We start from the raw sequence: 26,268 nt of genomic DNA, 5'->3' as shown, positions 1-26,268 counted from the left end.
TTGTAACACTAACAAGTCACATGACACCGGGGAGGACAAATGGCTAATTGGGCACAATTTGGACATTTTTCACTTAGGGGTGTACTTACTTTTGTTGCCAGTGGTTTAAACATTAATGGCTGTGTGTTGAGTTATTTTGAGGGGACAGCAAACTTACACTGTTATACAAGCTGTACACGGACTACTTTACATTGTATCAAAGTGTCATATCTTCAGTGTTGTCCCATGAAAAGATATAATAAAATATTTACAAAAATGTAAGGGGTGTACTCACTTTTGCAAGATACTGTATATAATATTTGAATTCTTATGTTTGACTGCTCAGCAACCTTACAACATGTGAAAAGAAATAAATAGGTTTGGTAAATTCTGTAGATGGAAGGATGGCCACATATAGTATTTATAGAAAGAGTTTTGCTTACTTTTAACACCAAAGGGTGATTTTTTGTATCAACAATTAAAATGTTTAGAATTATTTCAAATAATTTATCCTTCTCAATATTTAAAAATACCAGGTCAGCTTCTATTCATATATATTAAATAACAAACTCAATGTCAAGCCAAAATCAAATGACAGAATAGAAGAGATATTTAGTAAAACACTTTCTTCCCTAACTTAACTTAACCTAATGCTGTTTAAGGTTGTGGGATTGTGGAGTTTATGCCAGCAGCAACAGGCACAAGGCAAGAATCAGTTCTGGGTAAGGTTCTAGTCCAATGCAGAACATGTAGACAATGACCAGGATTTGGGTACAGGACACCAGAGACATGAGGGAACGGTTCTACCCCTTGTGCTTCTACTCTGGCCTGCTGTCATTTACTTGGGCTAATTTTGGCAGTTTTTATTTGGAAAGGCCTCACGATCCCTGAAATTTACATATGAATGTAAAGTCCATTTGACCCTGCTTTACATATGGGCTCATCATCACATACACCATGGCTTATGTTGTGTTTATAGTTCAGACTGTTTTATATTCATTGCTTAATTGCATTCCTTTGTCTGAAATGCTAATTTTCAAGGTGACCCAAAGTACACTAGAAAATGACATCAATTTACCATCTAGCTAACAGACTATCGAACAACAACAACAACATTCATTTATATAGCACATTTAATACAAATGACGTAGCTCAAAGTGTTTTACAGGATGAAGAAAGAGAAAAAAGACAACATATATTGAGAAATAAAATCAGGCAACATTAATTAACATAGAATAAAAGTAAGGTCACGCATAAGTAAGGCTGCTCCTGTTAGGGGTCAGCACAGCTGATCATCTTTTTCCATGTCTTTCCTGTCCTCTCCACCTTGCTCTGTTATACCCATCAACTGCATATCCTCCCTCACTACAAACATAAACCTTTTAGCCCTTCCTCTTTTGTGAAAGTGTTTATTTGATATTTGGACTTCAGTCTTCACACATTATATACGTCATGTCAAAATGTAGTAGTAAAACATGAACAAGGGTTGTCCTTGAGGTATGTGTTCAATATTTCTTGCATTTGCTATCATCCTACACTTTCACAGATCTTTGTAGACACGGAACACACATGAAATGCATGTATTCCAAATAATGATATATTATTTACACTATACAGATACCGGTACCTCACTCCCAGATAAACAAGGCTTGAGCTGGGAGAGCTTTTTGCCATTTCTGCGGCAGTGGGAAGATGGGATAGTAGGCTGCTTGTGCTTATTGACACATTTACAAAACAAAAGATGCTGACGGAGAGGTGTGAACGGATTTAAGGTGGGCCTGGTTTACAAATTTGTTTGTAGGCTTTGGTAATTCTAGTGTTATCTCTGCCACTTCCAGCTCAGTCTCCTGTTTTTTGGTCCGTGTCAACATCTGCAACCCATATAACATAGCTGGTCTCATTACCATCTTGTAGACCTTTCCTTTCACTCTTGCTGGTAACTGTCTGTCACAAATCACTCCTGACACTCCTCTCCACCCTGCCTGCACTCTCTTCTTCACCTCTTTTCCACATTCCCCATTACTCTGTACAGTTGATCCTAGGTATTTAAACTCATCCACCTTTGCCAACTGTATTCCCCGCATCCTCACCATAACTTCAATCTCCCTCTCAATTACACACCAACCTTTATTCCTCTCTTCTCTAGAGAATATCTCCACCTCTCCAGGGTCTCTTTGACCTGCTACCTACTCTCGCTACAGATCACAGTGTCATCCGCAAACAAAGTCCATTGGGACACCTATCTAATCTCATCTGTTAACCTGCCCATCACCATTGCAAATAAGAAAGGGCTCAGAGCCAATTCCTGATATACTGTAATCCCACCTCCACCTTAAATGCATCCATCACTCCTAACGCAGACCTCACCACTGTCACACTTTAATTGTACGTATCTTGTACTACTCTTACATACTTCTCTGCCACTCCTGACTTCCTCACACAATACAACTCCTCTCTATGCCCACTGTCATATGCTTTCTCTTAGTTCACAAAGACACAATGCTAGTCCTTCTGTCCTTCTCTATACTTCTCCATCAACATCCTCAGAGCAAACATCTCATCTGTGGTGCTCTTTCCCAGCATGAAACCATACGTCTGCTCACTAATCATCACCTACCTTCTTATCCTAGCTTACACTACTCTTTCCCATAACTTCATTTTATCCCTCTGTAGTTACTACAGCTCTGCACATCCCCCTTATTATTAAAAATCGGCACCAGTACACTTCTTCACTCCTTAGACATTCTCTCACTTTCCAAGATTGCATTAAACAATCTGGTTAAAAACTACACTGCCATCTCTTCTAAACACCTCCATGATTCTATGGGTATGTCTTCTGGACCAACAGCCTTCCCATTCGTTATCCTCTTTATAGTTGTCTTTTCTTCCTCCTTGCTAATCTGTTGCACTTCCTGATGCACTATCATCACATCATCACATCATCCAACCTTCTTTCTCTCTCATTCTCTTCATTCATCAGCCTTTCAAAGTCCTCTTTCCATCTGCTCAACACACTCTCCTCACTTGTGAGTATGTTTCCATCTTTATTCTTTATCACCCTAAACTGCTGTACATCTTTCCCAGCTCGGTCCCTCTGTCTAGCCCAGCGGTCATTTTCTCTCTCCTTAGTGTTCAGCCTCTCATACAACTCATCGTACGTCTTTTCTTTAGCCATCGTCACCTCTCTCTTCACCTTACGCCATATCTCCTTGTACTGCTGTGTACTTTCTGCATCTCACTGACTTTCTCGCTTCTTCTTTGCCAACCTTTTACACTGTATATTCTTCTATACGTCCCCATTCCACCACCAGGTTTCTTAGTCCTCATTTATTATTCTAGATGTCACACCAAGCACCCTTCTAGCTGTCTCCCTTACCACTTCTGCTGTAGTTGCCCAGCTGGCACCCATTTCCTATCTTACCTCTCCCCTGAACTCCACCCTGCAGTTTTCCTTTTTCAATTTCCAACATTTGATCCTTGGCTCTGCCCTCACTCTCCTCCTCTTCTTGATATCCAACCTCATCCTACAGACCACCAGCCTATGCTGTCTAACTACACTTTCCCAAACACTACTTTGCAGTCTTTAATCTCCTTCTGATTGACTGTTCTGCATAGGATGTAATCTACCTGTGTGCATCTTCCTACACTCTTGTATGTCACCCTGTGTTCCTCCCTCTTCTTAAAATACACAGCTATATCTATCCTTTTCACAAAATCTACAATGATCTGACCTTCTTCATTCCTCTCCTTGACACCATACCTACCCATCGCCTCCTCATTCCCTCTGTTTCCTTCACCAACACGTCCATTGAAATCCGCTCCAGTCATCACTGTCTCTCTCTTGGGTACACTCTTCTCCACTTCATCCAACTCACTCCAGAAATCTTCCTTCTCATCCATTGCACACCAAACTTGCGGGGCATATGCACTAACAATATTCATCATCACACCTTCAATTTCCAGCTTCATATTCATCACTCTGTTTGACATTCTTTAATTCTCCAAAAACTCTTGACATACTGTTCCTTCAGGATAACCCCTACCCCATTTCTCCTCCTATCCACACTATGGTAGAACAATTTGAACCCACCTCCGGTACACCTGGCCTTACACATCTTCCATTTAGTCTCTTGCATGCACAATATATCAACCTTCTTTCTCTCCATCATATCAGCTAACTCTCTCCCTTTACCAGTCATACTGTCAACAAAGATCCTACCCTCATTTCCCCTTTACCTTACTCTTCTCCCCTTGTCTCCAGACACGTCTTCCCACTCTTCTTCTTCTTCTTCGGCCAACAATAGCCCAGTTTCTGTCAGCACCCTATTGGCTAACAGTACTGGTGGTGGCTGTTTTTAATCTGGGCTTTGACTGATCCGATATGGAAATCTCTATTGTTGTTTCCATATTGATCTGGCAAAATTTTTGACGCCCTTTTCCTCCCAGGTCATTTCCCTTTAATTTTTAAAGGTGGCCTGTCTTTGCACTGTCATAAAAACTAATGCATATTATCACACACGTGTGTTTAGGAGACAACTAAAGGGCTTGAATACATGTAATTCCATGCCAGACCAGTGGGTGGCGAAGTGCACTAATTTTCCCTCTCAATCTTTTGCAGACCATTCTAGGAAAATCCCGCCCAGCTCTGGGGCAGCCACTGACATCACTTCTGGGTCCGGTATTGATGACATCACTTCCTTTGCTGGCCTTTAAAGCCACCATCTTGTCTCCAGAAAATCAATTCTGTTTTCGACTCAGTTGAACGAACATGTCTTTGCTAATGAATCTGTTTTGTAGCCGGGAACAATTATACGGGTGGCTGCCCCAAACCTTCTCAATGTTTGATGGGCGTTTTTGTGACAATATGCTGTTGCGAAACTGCCTCTTCATAAACTCAAAAAGGACAGTTGACCTTCAAAAATCCACACAAACAGCCAGACCAACTCTGACTCTAGTCTAGGCCCAAATGACATACCTCAACCCAGGCAGCCTAACCCCAGAATCAACAGATTGGTCTCCTTGTCTGCATTTGGCTTAGGCATTTAAAATTCAAAAAGATGGAGAGAGGGAAAACAGTAAACCCTCATATCCCCAAAACAAAGCAGAGTTATTTTTATATTTTAAGAGTTTTTACTAGGATTCTAAATGATTGCAAAAATAACATAGAAGCAAAACAAATCCAAATAATCACTAGATGAAAATGGTACTTTTAAATAAGAGGAGGGGTCTGAAATCCAGGTAATCCAAAAACCAAAAAGGTGCCATGAAGAAAACCATCCATCCATCCATCCATCCTCTTCCGCTTATCCGGGGTCGGGTCGCGGGGGCAGCAGCTTAAGCAGAGAGGCCCAGACTTCCCTCTCACCGACCACTTCTTCCAGCTCTTCCGGAAGAATCCCAAGGCGTTCCCAGGCCAACCGGGAGACATAGTCCCTCCAGCGTGTCCTGGGTCTTCCCCGGGCCTCCTCCCAGTTGGACATGCTCAGTTACACCTCACCACGGAGGCGTCCAGGAGGCATCCTGATCAGATGCCCGAGCCATCTCATCTGACTCCTCTCGATGCGGAGGAGCAGCGGCTCTACTCTGAGCCCCTCCCGGATGACTGAGCTCCTCACCCTATCTTTAAGGGAAAGCCCAGACACCCTGCGGAGGAAACTCATTTCAGCCGCTTGTATTCTCGATCTCGTTCTTTCGGTCACTACCCACAGCTCATGACCATAGGTGAGGGTAGGAACGTAGATTGACTGGTAAATTGAAAGCTTCGCCTTACGGCTCGGCTCTTTTTTCACCACAACAGACCGATGCAGAGCCCGCAACACTTCGGATGTCGCACCGATCCGCCTGTCGATCTCCCGCTCCATTATTCCCTCACTCGTGAACAATACCCTGAGATACTTGAACTCCTCCACTTGGGGCAGGATCTCTCCCTCAACCCTGAGAGGGCACTCCACCCTTTTCCGGCTGAGGACCATGGTCTCGGATTTGGAGGTGCTGATTCTCATCCCAGCTGCTTCACACTCACCCAGAGAGAGCTGAAGATCACGGCCTGAAGAAGAAAACAGGACAACAAAAAGCAGTTACCCAATCCTGAGTCCACCAAACCGGACCCCTTTAACACCCTTGCTGTGCCTAGAAATTTTGTCCGTAAAAGTTATGAACAGAATCGGTGACAAAGGGCAGCCCTGGCGGAGTCCAACTCTCACTGGGAACGGGCTCGACTTACTGCTGGCAAAGCGGACCAAGCTCTGACACCGGTTGTACCAAACAACTCTTATCAGGGTCTTACCGGACCCCCTGATAAGAGATGAAGAAAACCAGTAATCTAAATCAATGCAGGATGCTTGCCATAAGGGGTTCTATGTACAGGAGACAAGGCAGATGACAAATATTAATACAAAATGATACAGTAATAAATAAACACTATCAAATAAAAACATAGAAACAACAAAACCAAAAAACACAAAACACACTATGGAAAATTATATTGAAATGACACAAAAACTAAATAAACAAGAAATAAACTTCATCCAGAGCAGCAACACTGTTATTGCCTTAACGTACTGAATATAGAGTATTCCTCATCACCATCTTCACACACATAATATCGCATATCATTCATGGCACTGCATACTCGCCTTCTGTTTTCTAAGGTGTATTATCGTGGTATTTCCCTCCACTTGCCCTTTTACCTGTTTCCTCAAGGGTAAGGGTTCTCGTCAAGTTCGTTATCGGGTTGGTCTACTGTTGCACTTTAAGATGAACACACACACAGACCCTAACCACAACAGTGCTCCATGAATGACACACACACGCTGATTAACCCTTAGCACTTTAAACCACACAAGTGCTATAGGAATAACAGCCTGTCGTTCAGCACTTCAAGAGACTTACTTATTTTCGGCACGAACAACAATACGATGTTTTAGTGATATCTCAGACCTAAATATTACTTTTGGTCTACAAGAATACATTTAAACATAAAAAGACTCAGCACTCTTGACTATAGGCCATTCATCAGCCAAGAATACCTTCTTTCTCGTATTTGTTCCTTCTGTTGAGTATAGCGCTCTTCACTCTCAGCCATATAAACCTCGCAGCACAGAAATAATGGCAAAAATCCGTCTGTCACCAGGTGCTCAAAGAAATCTAACTTATTACTTCAATCACTCTAGACATTAAGACAAAGCATTGAAAGTTAAAAGCAGTATGGTATTTATTACAACAATAATAATAATACCACAAGAACAAAGAATACTAGAAAATAGGTAGTGATAGGAAAGTCTGAATATATATAGTCTTTAGAAAAAGCTTACGAAAAAGTTACAGATGACAAGGATGAATGCCCCAGGGAGGCGTTTGATTTAGCAATCGATGTTCATGATGCCTTTCTGACGACCAGGGCTGTCTTCGTCCGTTCCTCTTCTTCTTCTCTTCTTCTCTCTTCCTCTCCCTTTGCTTCTCTCTTCTTCTTTTCAAACCAAGTCATATTTATTATGAAATGTCATGCCTTGGTTTCACAACACATGCACCTGATTGGCTGGCTGTCCAAATGATTGATGAATTAATTCAATGTCCATTTTCCCACACAACAAAACCTTTGATGTACTCGGAGGTATCAGTAGTTCTTCCTGTCCCAGGCTATAAAGCAAATTGTTGTTCCAGATGTCCATCCATAAGGTAATCAATAGCCTGAGGTATCAGCTCAGCATCCTTTCCCAGGCTATAAAACCAAATTAGCACGAAGCTATGAACAAGTGTTATAAAAGGTGTAAGGGGAGAAAACCTGCTTTAATTTGTTAATTTCATCTGTTTTCTTGTCTTGAACAAAATATAATGGAAACCAAAATGTACAGATTTTATACACCATATCATAAGGTATTGCTGGGTCTTGTGTCTTCCTATGCCACCCTTCCCTGCTAGCTTTCCTTTGATCACAAGGCCACCGATCACAAAAATATATAAATAAATAGATTTATAGCAATAATATATATATATTTTTTAACTTCAACATAGTCTAATGTATCACAAGTGTTTATTATTGAAGCAAACATATTACGTGCTCAAGTGATAAGAGAGAGATAACGTAAACATGCAAATCTGAATGTTAGTTAAAAAAATAATAAGTTCTCATTACCACCTTAGGACAATGGAATATTATATTTTTGTAGATACAATAGCTTTAAACAGTGCTGTGTGAACCTTTGTAAACATGGTAGTCTTTTAGTTTTCAAAATATTTTATATATTTAAAAAAATGCAACTTTAGAAAACCTGAACCAGTAATTTTCCAGAAAGATCCAGAATTCATTTCATTATTAATTTTTGTAAGCCTTCGTCTCATTGGCTCATTATATTTATAAATTGTAGCTGTGTAGCAGTTGGACTTTTTTTGAATGGGTTCATCCTCTGTGTGTGGCTTTACACATACTGTATATGTGCTGTCCTATTGGTTCCTGACATTCAATGAAATCTAAACAAATCCTTCCCACGGTTTCCCAGCAAGTGGGCATTGCCAGCTTGAGCTGCTAACATACAATTGAATTATGACTCTGCTTAAATGAGAAATGCTTCACTTGCACAAACTTTTCCCTGGGTTTGAATTATTCGTGTGTCCCTTTAAAATGTGGCAGGGGTGAGGGATGGGGGGTGGCGTGTGGGGAGTAATTTTACCCGAGAGCTAGTGTTTGCAGTGTGAAATACGTTTGCAGGGCTTGGTACATTTGTCAAAGCCAGCCTGGGCTCTTGGCTGCCAGCCCAACTTTGCTTTTAGTAATCAAAGCATGATCGCATAGTCCATGCAGCCTCCGCTGTGAAAGCCTGCTGATGTCTCTCCCGGCTAGCTCTCATTTGGAAGAAGCCAAGTCTGCGTCGCTGACATCCAAAATGCACAGAGCTGTGAGTGTCGTCTTTCTCTCTCTCACTTCTTTTTCATTCTGTCTTTACAAGAAAAGCAAAAAGAAAAGGTCCAGTGTATGTCATGATACATACTTTGAGCTTATCACAGTTAAATAAAAGCTGCTGATATTATTTTTATGGTTCAGTTACTTTGTAGCTTACAAATATGGATGTGGGGTTTCAGATAGCTACATGGAAAAAAGTGGTGATGCCAGCCATGTCTAGATCGGCCTGTGAAGCTACAGCTGTTCTCCTGAATGTTGGGAATTCTGGGCCACGAGATCTGTGTGTGCTTTAGTCAGCCCTTGTTAGTTAAAGACCTTCCTCTGTCTCGATGTTTCACTTTAGTAACAGCTGACTATGAAAGTATGAGGCCAGTACAGAGGGTTGTCATTCGCACACTGAAGCGTCACTTGCCCTTTCAACACCAGTGCAGACAGAGTAACCCGTCTGGCAGAAAGTGCGCCACCACGTCTTCTGGTTTTGTCTGTATATTCTGTTTGATGTGGCCTGATGTTTTTATTTAACCAAGTGATGTAAGGCATTGTTGTATTCAAATAAACTGATAATCGTACATTCTACTTGGATTAGTTTTTACTATTCTCACTCTTTTCTAGAAAATGCATTGTGTATTTATAAGGAGAGATCCCAGTGATTACTACCTGGGCATGAGGCACACTTACTACTAACGTCTCATTTTGACTTTTTAAAATATAAGCGTTCAAAAAATTCGAACGGTATAGCAGGAAATCGCTGAAGAAATTGAGTTAACTTGAATGAATCTTTACTAAACTAAAATCCTACATAGTGGAATTGGCATAATCTGCACATTAAGGAAGAAGTAGTAAATATGGTTAGTAACATAAAAGTAATCTTAATATATAACATAATAGTTTACACTAAAATTATACAGTAGATTTTAATCTTACAGTTTTAGTTAACTTTTCTGTTAACATATCTTACCTATTGCACAGTTGAAGGTTAAATATGTCTTATTTCAATATAACTAATCATTATTTTTAAAATGTATACTTATCACACTGTCCATACAGTACATTTTAATTTGAATATTTAGGTATTAAAGTTCTATATTTGTGTATGTTTATTCAAATGCAGTTTTCAAAAGTTGATTATTGTAAATCAGATCTAAATATCCATTATTCTGTATATTTACATTCATATTTTTTGTTGTATATGAAATCAGTTGCTTGACTCCAACCTGAGTAAACATAGGTACAGCTATTTATTCATATTGCCAGAGGAATATTTCAATTCATTGTGAAATATATTGTTATTTGATACTTGTACTATACAGTTAGTATTTTTATTTCTTCTTCATGAAGTGAATTATTTTTAAATGAAGAACTAAAGTGTCTTCTTATACCTTTCTTAGCAACGTATCTCAGCAGAGCATAATTTTGAAAAAGAGAATGCAAATCATCATGCTTTGTTTCTAACCACACCCACTTCTCCTCCCCCAGCTTGCTGTTGCATGGCAACACCAATTATTTAACCATCACCCATGGCTTGTTTGAGTCTAATTGGCCTGAGTATTTAAAAAAGCTCCCAGCCATTTATGAGCTCTCAATCTCCAAGTTTATTTCTTTATTAATTTTGCATTGCATCACTTTGTCAGATTCTGCTAGTACTAGGGACTTAGCTTCTGCTACCGTATTTTTATATATTTTTTTCGCAACATAGTGCTTTACAAATGTATTTGTTCGTTTGTTTTTTTCAGTTTAATTTGTCATATTAAGTGTTTATCACCTATTTTGGGGTTGTCACACTAGCTGCTATTAATGTCTAGTTGTTACTTAGAGGATTTATGCCATTTTTTGATGTTATTTCCACAATCCTATATAGAATATTAACTATATGCCTCCCTCATTTAAACTTTTTAGTGAAAAAGGAAATACTCTTCCTTCCGTCGAAAAAAAATCAAATGTTTATGTATTTCAGGTGCTTTGACTTTTGCCTGTCTGTCTGTACAATTTAGTTTTGCACTTTAATTTGTTGGAAAGATCAGTCATTTTGTATTATATGCTTACAGTGTTGGTTTAGCACCTCAAATGCCACTTGAGATGAATCCTCCACTAATGACAACACCCTGTTTAGGCAGGATCATACATTTATGGAGTATGCTTTGGTACACTATGCTTTTGGATATTCCAGTGCTTTCCTGGGGTACTTTTAAAATTGTATGCAATATTTTGGACCTTCTCTTCCTTCTGTCTGGTTCCTTTTATTCAGTTTTCCCACTTTTCAGTATATTTACTTTTTTTTCTGTACAAGTTGGTTTTTGTATATTGACAGTGTGCCTGACTTAAAACATCAAATTAAAAGTTAATTCTTGACTTCTGTCGTTCTGAAACAGCCATACAACAGGAGCAGTGAACTGTAAAAAAAGCGTGGCTTTGGAAAAGCCCACAATATGCAGTGACATGACAAAAATTAAATAACCTCCTACAAGAAAACTGGCAGAATGTGCACTTTCTTCTTCATGCAGATTGAAAGAGCTTTTTCTTTGTTTTGGTACTATTGACTTTTATTTTTTAATCTTTGCAGCCAAACTTGGGTTTCTTTTTGTAAATGTAGAAAAATACATTTCTGCTCCTTGATAACATAGTTAAGAATAATAGATGTCTTTTAAGTGAACACTCCAGAGTCACCTCTGCTACATTAAAGAGGACATTATTCATTAGTCTTTCTCCATCCATCCATCATCCAACCCGCTATATCCTAACTACAGGCTCACTACAGGGGTCTGCTGGAGCCAATCCCAGCCAACACAGGGCGCAAGGCAGGAAACAAACCCCGGGCAGGGCACCAAACCCCCACAGGGTGCACACACACACCAAGCACAATTTCGGATCCCCAATCCACCTAACCTGCATGTCTTTGGACTGTGGGAGGAAACCCACGCAGACACGGGGAGAACGTGCAAACTCCACGCAGGGAGGATCCAGGAAGTGAACCCGAGTCTCCTAACTGCGAGGCAGCAGCGCTACCCACTGTGCCACCATGCCGCCCTCATTAGTCTTTTTCGATCATTAAATGCTGTTATTTATTTATTTATTTATCTTAAATACTCTAATGTTTGCTGTACTCTTAGAGTATCAGTGCTGGTATAAAGGCTCTACTATATTTTATTCATTTTTTTTTTCAGCTTGTCTGGATTGCTTTGGTAAATATTTTGTGATAGTGCTAAATCTGAAAAGAGCTACTTATAAAAAGGTGATCTTATCACAGTCATGATTTACATTTTGATTTTTATTGTTTTTGTGGGATTTTATTTGCAGAATATGTTTCTTATGGCAAGCCATATATGCTAAATATTTACACGAGTAAAAATTTCTGGCTAGGAAAACATTTGATTTAAGGCCCCTTTTACACAGTACAGTATTATTTGCTTTATAAACATGCTTCTACAAAGTCAGCTTAATTTTTGATTTTAATTCTGATGGAATACTTAAGATGAACTATAAGCCTGCAATATAGGTGGGCTGGGAAAGCCTTTTCACTTTCTTGTATATGAAGTATAGGGAAACTTTTGTAATCATCTAAAAATTTGGCATCAAAATTTTCATGAATCTCGATGTTATAGACCTCCCTGAGTCTGATTTACTTTCTCACATCGAAGTATTGTAATCGTCCAAAACTTTGATTTCAAGATTTTGATGAATCTCAATGTTTTAGTCCTCCCTGAGTCAGTCAGTCAGTCAGTCTGTCAGTCCGTCAGTCAGTGTCCAACCCTCTATATCCTAACACAGGGTCATGGGGGTCTGCTGGAGCCAATCCCAGCCAACACAGGGTAGAAGGCAGGAAACAAATCCTGGGCAGGGTGCCAGCCCACTGCAGGGCACACACACACACACCCTCACCCACCAAGCACACACTAGGGACAATTTAGGATCGCCAATGCATACTATTTTTGGAATTGTCTGTGTGCGTGTGTGTGTGTGTGTGTGTGTGTGTGTGTGCGTGTGTGTGTGTGTGTGTGTGTGTGTGTGTGTGTGTGTGTGTGTTGTGTGTGTGCGTGTGTGTGTGGTGTGTGTGTGTGTGCGTCTGTGTGTGCGTGTGTGTGTGTGTGTGTGCATCTGTGTGTGCCTGTGTGTGTGTGTGTGCGTGTGTGTGTGCGTCTGTCTGTGTGCGTGTGTGTGTGTGTGTGTGTGTCTGTGTGTCCGTGTGTGTGTGTGTGTGTGTGTGTGCGTGTGTGTGTGTGTGTGTAAACATGATAACTTGAGTTCCCTTTCACTTGGGTCAACCAAATTTTTCATACAAGTATTAGGTACAAAACGTAGATTTCTATCAACGTTTGAGCTATTTCCACTAACCGGAAGTGGTACCTTTTCATTGATGCATCTGCAGAGTCCAGTTTATTCAACTTTACTTTTATAATAATAATTCAGTATATTATTAATTTGATTTGATTTGATTTGTTGTTGATTGTTCTTTAATGTACATAATATAAAAATATAATCATTGTTTTGCGGTTTACTCCTCAAAAATCCATCCCCATATTTGAGTATATGAGAAAGTTGAGGGGAAACCACTCCCGATTTTTAAGATAATTTCAGTCTGTAATTTGAAGTGTATAAAACAGAAAATTCATTTTAATGCAGATTATTCTGATACAATGCTCCTAATTGAAGACAAATTCATCTTGCTGACACAGCATTGGAAATATAAAATAGTAATTGAAATGCGTTTTTACTCCATTCATACACTTGCATTAACTGTTTTAAGAAACAGTTATAGTAGTTTGATTAATTGTTCCCAGAAGAAACAATACATAAAAAGTAATAAAGATAAGAGAAATGATACAAATAGCAAATAGGGCCATTTAGAGCAATTTGTAATTGTAGGATGGGAACACACAACCTCCGCTTAATAATGTACATCAAGAGGATAAATATCTGTGGGTAAATGGTCGTTTGGAGCAGACATCATCGAAGTCAGTCAGTCAGTCAGTCACAGGGACAACATTCCAGAGTCACCTCTGCTACATTAAAAAGCACATTATTCGTTAGTCTTTTTCCATCTATCCATTATCCAACCCACTATATCCTAACTGCAGGGTCACAGGAGCCAATCCCAGCCAACACAGAACGCAAGGCAGGAAACAAACCCCGGGCAGGGCACCAGCCCACCACAGGGACAATTTAGGATCGCCAATCCACCTAACCTGCATGTCTTTGGACTGTGGGAGGAAACCCACGCAGACACGGGGAGAACATGCAAACTCTACGCAGGGGGGACCTGGGAAGCGAACCCGGGTCTCCTTACTGCAAGGCAGCAGCACTACCCACTGCGCCACCGTGCCACCCACTCTGTAACCAATTCACTGATATTTCTCTAAAGAGGAATACATTTAAGAAGACAAATCATGACCAGTGAAAAATAAAGTATGCACTTGTTTTCTTTTTTACAAAAGGAGTTATATTTTTACAAATATAATTTCATGCCTGTTTCTTTATCTTGGAGTAGCGTATCAGAGCACAGTTGGGAGGATTGAAGGAAATGGAGCGAGTCAGTGGGCTGACCGTGGACAGGCTCTCAGTCCGCATTTAACTTTTTCAGAGAAAGTGGCCACTTTTGACAGTAGGGAGACTGGCAGCCTACTACCCAATGCCCAAATGTTTTAAAAAGCCCGTGTTTATGTGGACCTATAAATGACTGCTTCTCATTTCAAAACCGTTTGAAGGCATTGAACATCCATTGTGTAAATCTAAGAAGAGCGCATGAGATTAAATTACTTAGAATGGCAACAACAATAAGAAACTGCGCACATAGCCGTTCATTCTTCAGTATGGAAATCTACCGTGTAACAAATAGAGTGTTTTTATCTTCAGCGCAGTAAAGTTAAAAGGATGGTAACAACAGCAACAACATTTATTTCTGTAGCTCATTTTCATACAAATGATGAGCTCAAAGTGCTTTACATGATGAAGAAAGAGAAAAAAAGACAAAGTAAGAATTAAAATTAGGCAACAATAATTAGCCTAGAATAAAAGTAAGGTGGCCTGATGGCCTGGGAGGACAGAAAATACCAAAAAAACTCCAGACGACTGGAGAAAAAATAAAATCTGCAGGGGGTCCAAGGCCACGAGACCACCCAGTCCACTCTAGGCATTCTACCTAACATCAATGACCTCAATCAGTCCTCATGGTATTCAGGGTTCACATGGAAGACTTCTGGCCTTTACTCCATCAATGAGGGGACATCACGGAGCTTTGATCAGGTGGTGGTGGCGGCGCAGGAAAAAAAAAAGAACAGAAGAGAAAGTTGGAGTTAGTACGGATTTTGAAGCCACCATGAATGATAATGATAGTTAATTGAATATACAGAGCATCAGGATTAAACTAAAATGATGTAGTCAGGTGCAGGACTATAAATTGAAAAATGAGCAATACTGTATTTGTATCAGAAGAAGATAATGAATTGTTTAAATTAACATACATATCTAAAGGTGATAACTCAAAATGGGTTGAATGCCAATACTATGGGTAACGTAAAAAAAAAAAAAATAGAGTACAGACAGAGATACATACAGGAAAAACTGAAGAAAACCTGGAAATACAGACTGACTACCTTAAACATTTTGTTTAATGAAGGGTTTTACTTTATAGCTGCTAAATTCATATGTTTTATTACAGTTAATTTCGAAAACATTTTGGCCAGCTGAGACTCAACTTTAAGACAGATCGACTGTGACAACAGAGGAACCATGTTGGATAAATCAAAGAATGGAAGTGTTTTGCTCTGGCATCCATCCAGCTGGTTTTAATGACTTCATAAAAATGTAAATGAGTTGTGCTGCTCTATTGCCATCAGTATTTTTAAGACTTAAGCTCAGTGCTATTAAATTCAGAAGCATGTATTCACTATATAAGTGATGTGAAAAACAGTTCTAATTTTTAATAGCACAAATATAAAGCATAATCCAGACTAATATTTTAACGATCAATTATACTTTTCATTATTCCACCCAAATTAATAAAAATCAAATACAGCTATATATTCTGCAACTGTAACATTGTGTAGTTTGGAATATTCATTAATTACTATTAAAGATGAGAGTGGCGCAGTGGTAGTGCTGCTGCCTCACAACATCACGACCGAAGTTAATGTCCCAGGTCCTCCCTGTGTAGAGTTTGCATGTTCTCCCCATTAACGTGTGGGTTTCCTCCGGCTGCTCCAGTTTCCTTCCACTGTCCTAAGACATCCAGGTTATGTGGACTGGTGATGCTAAATTGGCCTTTGGGGGTCTGAGTATCTTCACCCTGAAGTTGTCTAGTGCTTGTGGCTGCCTTTTGCCTAATGCTTGCTGAGATGGGCTGCCATAACCCTGCTCTGTTGGAGTGGGTATAGAAAATGGATGGATTAATGCTAAAGAGAAATATATTTTTTAAAAAGTCATAGTATAAATATATAAAAAATAAATTGTACAAGGACCAATGTGGGTGGATGTGTATTATATAGAATTGGCACCCCATCTTGGGTTGGTTACTGCTTTGCCCCTAATGCTGCTGAGATAGGCACCAGCTTCTCACAAATGTAAAACTTAGTTTCAGTAAATCGATAAACATATAATTGGAAGTCACAGCAGGGTGTTTAAGCACTTAAAGAACTTTAAAGCTGCTACATTAGTAATATGTTAACATCACATAAACATAGCTACCTTATAGGTATATCTCTCTATTATAAAAAAAAATCTCAGGAGGGAGACGAGACGTGATCTTCTCGGAAGACAATTTGACGTCACACAAGACCAGACAGTTAGACAAAAGGACAGCTGCTGTGCAGGCTTTTAAATGATCGACACACAGCGTGACAAGCAGAACAAGTAGCTCGACAGCAGCAGAAAGCCAGCAGATGATCCGACCACATCTCCTTAACGTGCATTCAGCCCACACCTTCACAACGTGAGCAACTTTATACATCCCGCGAGAAAGAGATTTAACCACGCCTGGGGCCGGAAATAAAGGACAAAGAGTAGATGACAAAGTAGAACGTCATAAAGAATTCAAACATGTTGGCGCGGTACACAAGCACAGCAGGTTAGAGATAATGGAAGTACGACAATTCCAAAGTCACAAAAAAAAGGATAGGAAAGATCGCATTCGCTCAAACAAATGGAAATTATTAATCTGTGAAATAATGGAACAGTGAAAAGAGATTGAATATATTGTTCAGATTTAAACTTTAAGTCGGAGACTTGTAGATCGTCTAATTTGTGTTGCCAGCGAGAATTAAAAGATTCCAAAAACGTTGTTGCAGTATGAAGTCCCATGAGACGGAGACTTTCAACATGAGGTTCCTTCAAGTCATGTTCTACTTACAACTATTTTCAAACAAGACCACGGTCAACTAACCTCAGTCGTGTGAATGTTTTTGTCAGACACACTTCCTGTGCTCTCAGCTCTTATAAATTTTATCAGGACAATAATTTTATACGTTCTAGATGACAAGTCCATGACAAAGTGAAGAAGAAAGAGCGTGGATAAGCAATCAAGAAAGTCGTTTTATTTATTAGAGAGAATGAAACGATATTCACTCACAGGCAGTTATACGTTGCCTTGTCACGATGTAAGTCCAAACACGGAATCAAAATTCGATGTGTTCTTGAAGAAAAGTTAATTCCAAATATTATTTTTACAAAAGTTTTAAAGTAAAAGTGAAAATAATGTAACAATTCCAATGAAAATAACAATCTCTTTAAATTGTATATCTGGTAAACCAAACCCGGGGGAGGGCGAGCGAAGCGAGATGTAAACAAATTAAAATGCTGAATAAATTAAGAATAATGCAGTAGTAAGTAAACCAACAAAAGCAATTCACAATATTCGCTTTCAGTTCAATGTGTTATTATGTGCACTTCCATTCTGGAGTCCAGTGTGCTGTAAATAAGTACAAACATACTTTGAAAAATGGAATGTAGCAAACAAATACGCAGTACATGTACTGTACTGTATATGTGGTGTTTTAAGTCATATATGTGCTAAAAATGATTATTTCATTGACAATTTACAGTACTGGGTGGCACGGTGGCGCAGTGGTAGCGCTGCTGCCTCGCAGTTAGGAGACCCGGGTTCGCTTCCCGGGTCCTCCCTGCGTGGAGTTTGCATGTTCTCCCCGTGTCTGCGTGGGTTTCCTCCGGGCGCTCCGGTTTCCTCCCACAATCCAAAGACATGCAGGTTAGGTAGATTGGCGATTCAAAATTGGCCCTAGTGTGTGTTTGTGTGTGTCCTGCGGTGGGTTGGCACCCTGCCCAGGATTGGTTCCTGCCTTGTGCCCTGTGTTGGCTGGGATTGGCTCCCGTGACCCTGTATTCGGATTCAGCGGGTTAGAAAATGGATGGGTGGATGGATTTACAGTACTTTAGACACCAGATATCTATAGGTCTATCATATAGGGAGGGCAGTGTATTTAATTCAAGGCAGACCATGAATACCAAGAAGAGAAAGCAAATGGAAATGACTCAGTAATGGCAAATGAAAATAATATTACAGGATCCAATATAAAACAGCAACCTCATCAGCAGCCTTACCTGCCTTATGTCATTTTGAAATAATAAATCAATATCCTTGATTTGTAAATGTTAAGACCAGTGGCATTTTTTTAATATTGTTATGCAGATTTTTCCAGAGTTGGAGTGTTATTTAACTAAAGGCCTTGTCTCCTATGCTACCTTTATTTATACTCTGAATATTAAGGAGGTCTGAACTTTGAGATTGCATTGTACACCTGGAATACAGATAGTCATATTTTCTTCCAATAAAAACTTGAGGAAAATTTCAACAAAAGTAAAGAGTCTGAAATATTTGAATCTGCCTTCATTGAAGGATGTGAAGTTATTGGATAGCAGCACCAAAAAATGACAACATTAGATGCTTTAGACAATAGATATCTAAAGCACTTTGAAACAAATTAAGCTTGAAACAAACATTTAAATGGCTATATTGTACAATAGTAATGGGTTTGTTAACCTTCTCACATTTAGACTTTTATGATGAAATTCATATCACTGAAAACAGTAAAGCATAGAACATTAACAGAGGTAGACAATAAATAAGACTACTTACATTCTGAAAGATTTTGAGGCAACATTAAACAAAAAGGTTTGAAGTTGAAAGTCTGCAAACATGTTTTTTTTTTATTTACTGCATATTTTTCAACAGAAAATTGGTGATTTATACAAGAGCTCCGTTTTTAATATACATGAAAGCAAATTGTGTTTGTTCCAAAGAATTTTCCTACTTTTTAGACAAACACATTTTTCTGTCTTGAAAAACATTTTGTTACGGTTGCTTAGGTTTCACTAAAAACATCAAAAAGATTTTCATAAAGAGGAGTTCACTTGTGATGTAATATTTCTATTAAGTTTTAGGCTACAGTAGTTTTGGCTCTTGAAAATCTGGATGGGCAGATTATAAATACATATGGCAGTCTGCTGGACTATCAGCTTTGAAAACCTGGTAGTCCAATATGCTTTCTTTCTTTCTTTCTTTCTTTCTTTCTTTCTTTCTTTATTTCTTTCTTTCTTATTTTCTTCCTTCAGTTTACAGTATATTTGGGGTTTGGGTTCACCTGCAACCTTTTACAGCAGTGTAAAGTTTGTAAAGTATTCTTATATATTAGTGCAGGGGTCGCCATCTCCAGTCCTGGAGGACCACCGTGGCTGCAGGTTGTCACTCTAACCCTTTTTGTTTAATGAGTGCCCTGTTTGTGCTGCTCAATCAATCAATAAATCAACATTTATTTATATAGCACATATTCATACAAAAAAATGGAGCTCAAAGTGCTTTACAAAATGAATAGAAAAATAGAAGACACAATAAAAAATAAACATAAGTCAACATTAATTAACATAGAATAAGAGTAAGGTCCGATGGCCAGGGTGGACAGAAAAACAAAAAAACTCCAAAGGCTGGAGAAAAAAATAAAATCTGTAGGGGTTCCAGACAAAGAGACCACCCAGTCCCCTCTGGGCAATCTACCTAACGTAAGTCAAACAGTCCTCTTTGTATTTAGGGTTTTCATGGAAGGACCTGATGATGATGGTCACGTAGACTTCTGGCTTTCAGTCCATCAATGTTGGTGCATCAGGATGCTTTGAGTAGGTGGTGGTGGCGCAGGCCGCAGGCTGCTAATTAACTTCTTGTGAATTCATTTTAATTGAATTGCTTTTTTAAGATTTCTTCCCCTGAATTTCTTCATTTCTTACCTTAAATGACACCTAAACAGAAATGGAATGTGACGTGAGTGAGCCAACAGAAGACCAGCTAAGTCAGGGCCTCAAACTCCAACCAATTTCACTCCAGCCAGATCCTTCATTAAGCACTGATTCTTGTCATTCGTTAAACTCGTTCTTTAATTCCATGGCTTGTTGCTGCTCTCATTGTGCAATAGCATACACTTTCGAAATTGTTGATTTTCTCTTTTCTAAGAGCATTGTTAAAATATTTTGGGGACCTGAGCAGATCAGCATTCCTGAGACCTCCACCCTTTTTATTTTCAGATATTGTATGATGAACACCACTTGTTTTGGCTCATTTTGTGTCTCGTTATTGTTTGGCTGCTAATTAAGGAAAAAGAAATGATTAAGGGGTCTGAGTCGTCAAGAGCAAGTCAATTAAAATGAATTCAAAAGACGTTATTTAGCAGCAAAAACAGGTCACTCATTAAGAAAAGGGTTAGAATGAACACCTGCAGCCACGGTGGTCCTCCAGGACTGGAGCTGGCAACCCCTGCATTAGTACATAGCACTCAATCTTCTATTGCAATATAAACACAATTGGCTCCTTGGAAGAAAATATTTTAGAAAATAGATTATTTTTAAAGGATTATGAAATGTTAGTTTATGTTTGTTTATCTGCTGTGGGTTAGCGCCCTGCCTGGGGTTTGTTTCCTGCCTTGCGCCCTGTGTTGGCTGGGATTGGCTCCAGCAGAACCCCATGACCCTGTAGTTAGGATATAGCGGGTTTGATAATGGATGGATGGATGTTTGTTTATCCAGTGAACTCAAAGATATTTTATCAAAAATTAACTGAACATTGCATTAATATTGAATTCTCAAATTTTGTTATTAGAACTCATTTACACCCCAGTTATTAATTTCTGTGTGAAAAACACCACCATTTCACTCTTCCGTATATCCTGGTGTGCACTATGCCCTTCTCTGTGTCATACCCCTTTAGTTGAATACAGCCAGTGATTTATACATACAGTGGAACCTCAGTTCACGAATGTCTCGGAACACGTACAAATCGGTTTACGACCAAAAAGTTAGCCAAATTTTTGCTTCTGTTCACAACCACACACTCGGTGTACGAATAAGCCAGTTTCCCTTTTTGTTTGTGCGCGCCGATGATTTCCGCGCGTGTTCAGTCTCTCCCTGTGCAGCGAGCTAGAGGGAGAGACACACACACACACAGACAGACAGACACAGACACATACACACGTGTGAGAGAGAGACACAGACACACATGAGCGCAAGAGAGACACACACACACACAGACAAACAGACATACACAGAGACATGCGTGCGAGAGAGAGAGACGGCTGGACACATAAGGCCAAGCAGGCAGTTAAAGAGCACACCAGGCTTGTTTTTAAAGAGACTGCTTCGAGCATTGTTTTAACCTCGTTGTATTTAATGAAGACTTCACTTCTGTTTACAGCGATCGGTTCGTAGCGTGCATTGTTGCAATGTTACTTTTCTTGGTTGTTTATTAAATTACAGATTTTTCAAATGTTCATTTTTTTCCCTGTGCTTAAAGCTCATTAAAAAAAGTGTTTTTAGCGAGCGGTTCGTAAGGCTATAGCGCAAACTCCTGCAATGTTAGTTTTCTCTGTTGTTCAAGGTTTTCTCAGTGTTATTCAATGTTTTTACATTTAGTTTACTTTATGCGGTGCATTCCATGGTATAATTAACTATATTTGTGCTTAAAAATCTTAATATAAAATAGATTTACATACAGTTCATACGGTCTGGAATGGATTAATTGTATTTACATACAATCCTATGGGGGAAATTACTTCGGTTCACGACCAAATCGATTTATGACCAGAGTTTTGGAACGAATTATGGTCGGGAACCGAGGTTCCACTGTACATCTGCATTCTGAATTAAAGGTTGTCGCACTTGGACTATCCCATTTAGTTTTTAAAAATGTTTACCTTATTTTTTTCCTCATGAGGTGTAAGTCTGAAAAAGCATAATCACACTCTGCAATGTTTGTGCTAATAGTATGGCGTGTATTCAGAACCACCAGTATACTGGAGGGAAGAGCTATTATTTTATGTTAGGTGTCCATAACCCCTCATGGACCCTGTGATCATCAGAGGTGACTGTGTGCAGAGGGTGCAGACCTTTAAATATCTGGGAGTGCAGCTGGATGACAAATTGGACTGGACTGCCAATACTGATGCTCTATGTAAGAAAGGTCAGAGCAGACTATACTTTCTGAGAAGGTTGACATCCTTCAACATCGGCAGTAAGATACTGCAGATGTTCTACCAGACGGTTGTGGCGAGTGCCCTCTTCTACGCGGTGGTGTGCTGGGGTGGCCGCATAAAGATGAAAGACGCCTCACGCCTGGACAAACTTGTTAAGAAGGCAGGCTCTACTGTAGGAGTAAAGTTGGACAGTTTAACATCTGTGGCAGAGCGACGGGCACTAAGCAAACTCCTGTCAATCATGAAGAATCCACTGCATCCACTGAACAGGATCATCTCCAGACAGAGGAGTAGCTTCAGTGACAGACTTTTGTCACCGTCCTGCTCCACTGACAGACTGAGCAGATCGTTCCTCCCCCACACTCAATTCCACCCGGGGGAGTAAATGCGAACCTTAATTTTATTTTAATTTTTTTCATTTTTTTTCATTTTTATTATTATTTAATTTAATATTGTTTCTTTGTATCAGTATACTGCTGCTGGATTATGTGAATTTCCCCTTGGGATTAATAAAGTATCTATCTATCTATCTATCTATCTATCTATCTATCTATCTATCTATCTATCTATCTAGATCATATTAGCAAATGGTGAGTATCTTATTTTTCAGGACATTCGTCTTGTGTCATTTCTGTGACTGTATAAAGAAAGATCTGTTTGTAATGGAGTGTAGACATTTGATTTCAAAAGGTTAATGACATGTTACTGACATGTGAGCACCGTAGTTCTCTATGACAAAACTGAAGATATATGGAAATGCTATGAAGGCTATAAACATTGCCATAACAAAGCTGTAAAATACATTGGTTTACACCAACAAAGTTAAAGAGAATAGTATAGCCCATCATACATACAATGTTTTTTGTAAGTAGAAAGGTACTAAAATATCCATCCATTATCCAACTTGCTATATCCTAACACAGGGTCACGGGGGACTGCTGGAGCCAATCCCAGTCAGCACAGGGCACAATGCAGCAATAAACCCCGGGCAGGGCACAAGCCCACCACAGGGCACACACACACACAGACCAGGCACACACCAGGGACAATTCAGGATCACCAATGCACCTAACCTACATGTCTTTGGACTGTGGGAAGAAACCCACACAGATATGGGGAGAACATGCAAACTCCAAACAGGGAGGACCCAAGAAGCGAACCCAGCTCTCCTTACCGTGAGGCAGCAGAGCTACCACTGCACCACCGTGTATTGAAATATATCTAGATAAATTAGAAGTCTTTGGCAAAACGTCTTAAAATCAAGAGGAATTTCTCATATATAAATATTACAGTTAATAATAATAAAAGTCAAAAGTCATATGGTCTCTTGGTGAATGGTGAATACACTGCATATGAAGACAGAATGTTTTCCTTATACTAGAAAATGAAAATTACAATGAGACCCAACAGCCAGATGAGTTCACTTTGCCTTGTTTTTAGTTTATTTTTACTTTTTTCCCTCTTGTTGTGTCGTTCAGCTGCAGACCACACAATCGCTGTCATTAGCCTACATTTCCTTTCGTTTTGATGTTATGTGGTTTTCATGGTCATGTGGACCATTGTGTGACCTGACAGGGACATGATTAAGATTTTTAGTATTTCTAGTTTATGTGCTCATGGAGTTCAGTGAAGGCCTCATGCTGGGTCTGTTACTTGTTATTTTGATACAGGGTGAGTCAAAATTATGTTAACACTAATGGATTATTTTTTATCTCTATTTTTATCTCCATTCCACTGACCTCCCTCTCATTTACACACATGTATTTTGTCTTGGTGGTCCTACTGACCTTCATTCCTCTCCTCTGTAGAGCATATATCCACCTCACCAGGGTCTCCTCAACCTGCTCCCTACTATCGGTACAGATCACAATGTCATCAGCAAACATCATACTCCACGGGGACTCCTGTCTAATCTCGTTTGTCAACCTGTCCATCACCATTGAAAATAAGAAACAGCTCAGAGCCGATCCCTGATGTAATCCCACCTCCGTCACTCCTACCGCAGACCTCATCACGGTCACACTTCCCGTGTACATATCCTGTACAATTGTTACGTACTTCTCTGCCACTCCCGACTTCCTCATACAATACCGCAACTCCTCTCGAGGCACCCTGTCATATAAGCAATATTTGTAATAAATTATCGTTTACTATCCTTCTAAAGCGAGAAGTCAAGTGTAATAAGTAGAGACTTGAGGCGTGGAAAGGTTTGGGGCAGCCACCCGTTTAATGCGGTATCCTGGCTGCAAAAGTATTTGAGGCATTGTATAACAGTTTACACAACAGAGTCCAAAACAGAACTGCCTGCCAGAGCAAAGGCAGTGGGCTTTATAGTACAGAGGGCGGAAGTGATGTCGTCCTCTGGGCCGGAACTGGAAGTGACATCATCCTTGGGGCCGGAACGGGAAGTGATGTGTCCTTCCTGGAAATAGCGGCTCCTGGTGGGATTTCCCGGGTAAGACCTGCAGAGAACTCAGAAAGAGCGTCAGCGTACCCCGCTCCCCCCTGGGCAGATGTATAATCAGTATTTTCTAAGCCCTTCAGCTGCCCCCCATGCACACGTGTGTGACACAAGCAAAATGACACCTTTTATTGGCTAACTAAAAAGGTTACAATATGCAAGCTTTCAAGGCAACTCAGGCCCCTTAAGTCTCGAAAGCTTGCATATTGTAATCTTTTTAGTTAGCCAATAAAAGGTGTCATTTTGCTTGACTTCTCATTACATCCATAATGGCTAACACGGTACAACACCCTAGAACTACTATTCTTCTAAAAGAAAGCGTCGTTGATAAAAATGTATTTATTCGAATTTGAAGTTGAATTTTAACTTATTTTGCATTTTGGAAATGTTTTGTAATGAAATTATTTGTCCACAAATGATACAGTGCAAAGCAGTCCAGTCCTTTTTATTATTCAGAAGCCTGTACCTTTCAATGGCAGCGTAATCTTGCATGCTCTGTGAAGCTGTTTTGATAGGGCATCATATGTAAAATAGTATGTAATCCTTATTCAAACAAGTTGACGTAATACAAACCTTATGTGATGGCTATTTTAAAGATGGAAATATAACTTGTGATTGATATTCACCCTATAATTGCTATGTTTAACTTTTAGGTTATAGTTAGATAAGCTTTTGTTGCCAGAGGAAAATTTGTTCCAAGAGTTAACATATGGGATGTAAGGTTTTTGAGTCTTTCTTCTTTTCTCAGTTTTAACCTTGCGTAGAAATATTATTAGCATTGTAAGAGACAGCCGGCAGCCCAACCTGGCTGGGATGCTAAAGAGATGGAAGGTTGGGGGAAGGCAGCTTTTTTAGGACACCGCCTCCCTCAGAACACTAGATGGTAGCTTCCATGGATTGTAGTGGTGCCCCTGGATTCCCACAGGGCATCATGGGACTTGGAGTTCTATATCTCAGCCATGTTGGGTACCGTGTGTGCCACCAGGAGATGCTCTGGAAGTCGAGGAGCCATATGGCATGAGGCTTCCGCCCAACACAATAAGCACTTCCGGGTTGGCCAATATAAGAGGACCTAACCAACCTTACAGGGTCAAGCCAGAGTCAAGTGGTAGGTGGCTAAAGCTTGCTGGGAGGAGCAGAGGAGAAAGAGAAGAGAAAGAAGAAGAATTGTTTGTGGTGCCTATTATTTACTTGTTGCAGTGGTGGTGGGGAACGCTTTGAAAAGAGTCTTCCTAAAAATAAATAAGCTGTTTATGCTTTTAACTCGTGCCCTGTGTCTGTTGTGTTGGGTTTGAGGAGTGACAGTGCCCACTAGTGTCCACAATATTTGCAAAATATGAATGTTAAAATTAAAATATTGTGCCTGGCTTAATTATCGTGATCGGCAAATACAAGTGCAATTTTAGGAACTCAGAAACTAGGGCATTATCAAGAATTGGTGTCAAGTTTTATTTATAAAGGAAACAAAAAAC

The 26,268-nt window shown here is 39.7% G+C and overlaps 1 protein-coding gene across 2 annotated transcripts in view; it reads left to right on the top strand.

The window, feature by feature from the left end:
- The first annotated feature begins 8,666 nt into the window (after positions 1–8,666).
- The window catches only part of LOC120518780 (coiled-coil domain-containing protein 9B), a 145,634-nt gene continuing 128,032 nt past the window's right edge, over positions 8,667–26,268 (top strand). For both annotated transcript variants that reach the window (XM_039741742.1, XM_039741741.1), the window contains exon 1: positions 8,667–8,873. In XM_039741742.1, the coding sequence (XP_039597676.1) occupies positions 8,802–8,873 (72 nt within the window). In that variant the 5' untranslated portion in view covers positions 8,667–8,801. The remainder of the gene's footprint in view (positions 8,874–26,268) is intronic.

Source organism: Polypterus senegalus, chromosome 18, assembly GCF_016835505.1.
Source record: "Polypterus senegalus isolate Bchr_013 chromosome 18, ASM1683550v1, whole genome shotgun sequence".
In the NCBI taxonomy this organism is placed as follows: domain Eukaryota; kingdom Metazoa; phylum Chordata; class Cladistia; order Polypteriformes; family Polypteridae; genus Polypterus; species Polypterus senegalus.
Note: the sequence above shows the minus strand (reverse complement) of the source record. Positions and strands in the feature narration are given on the sequence as shown.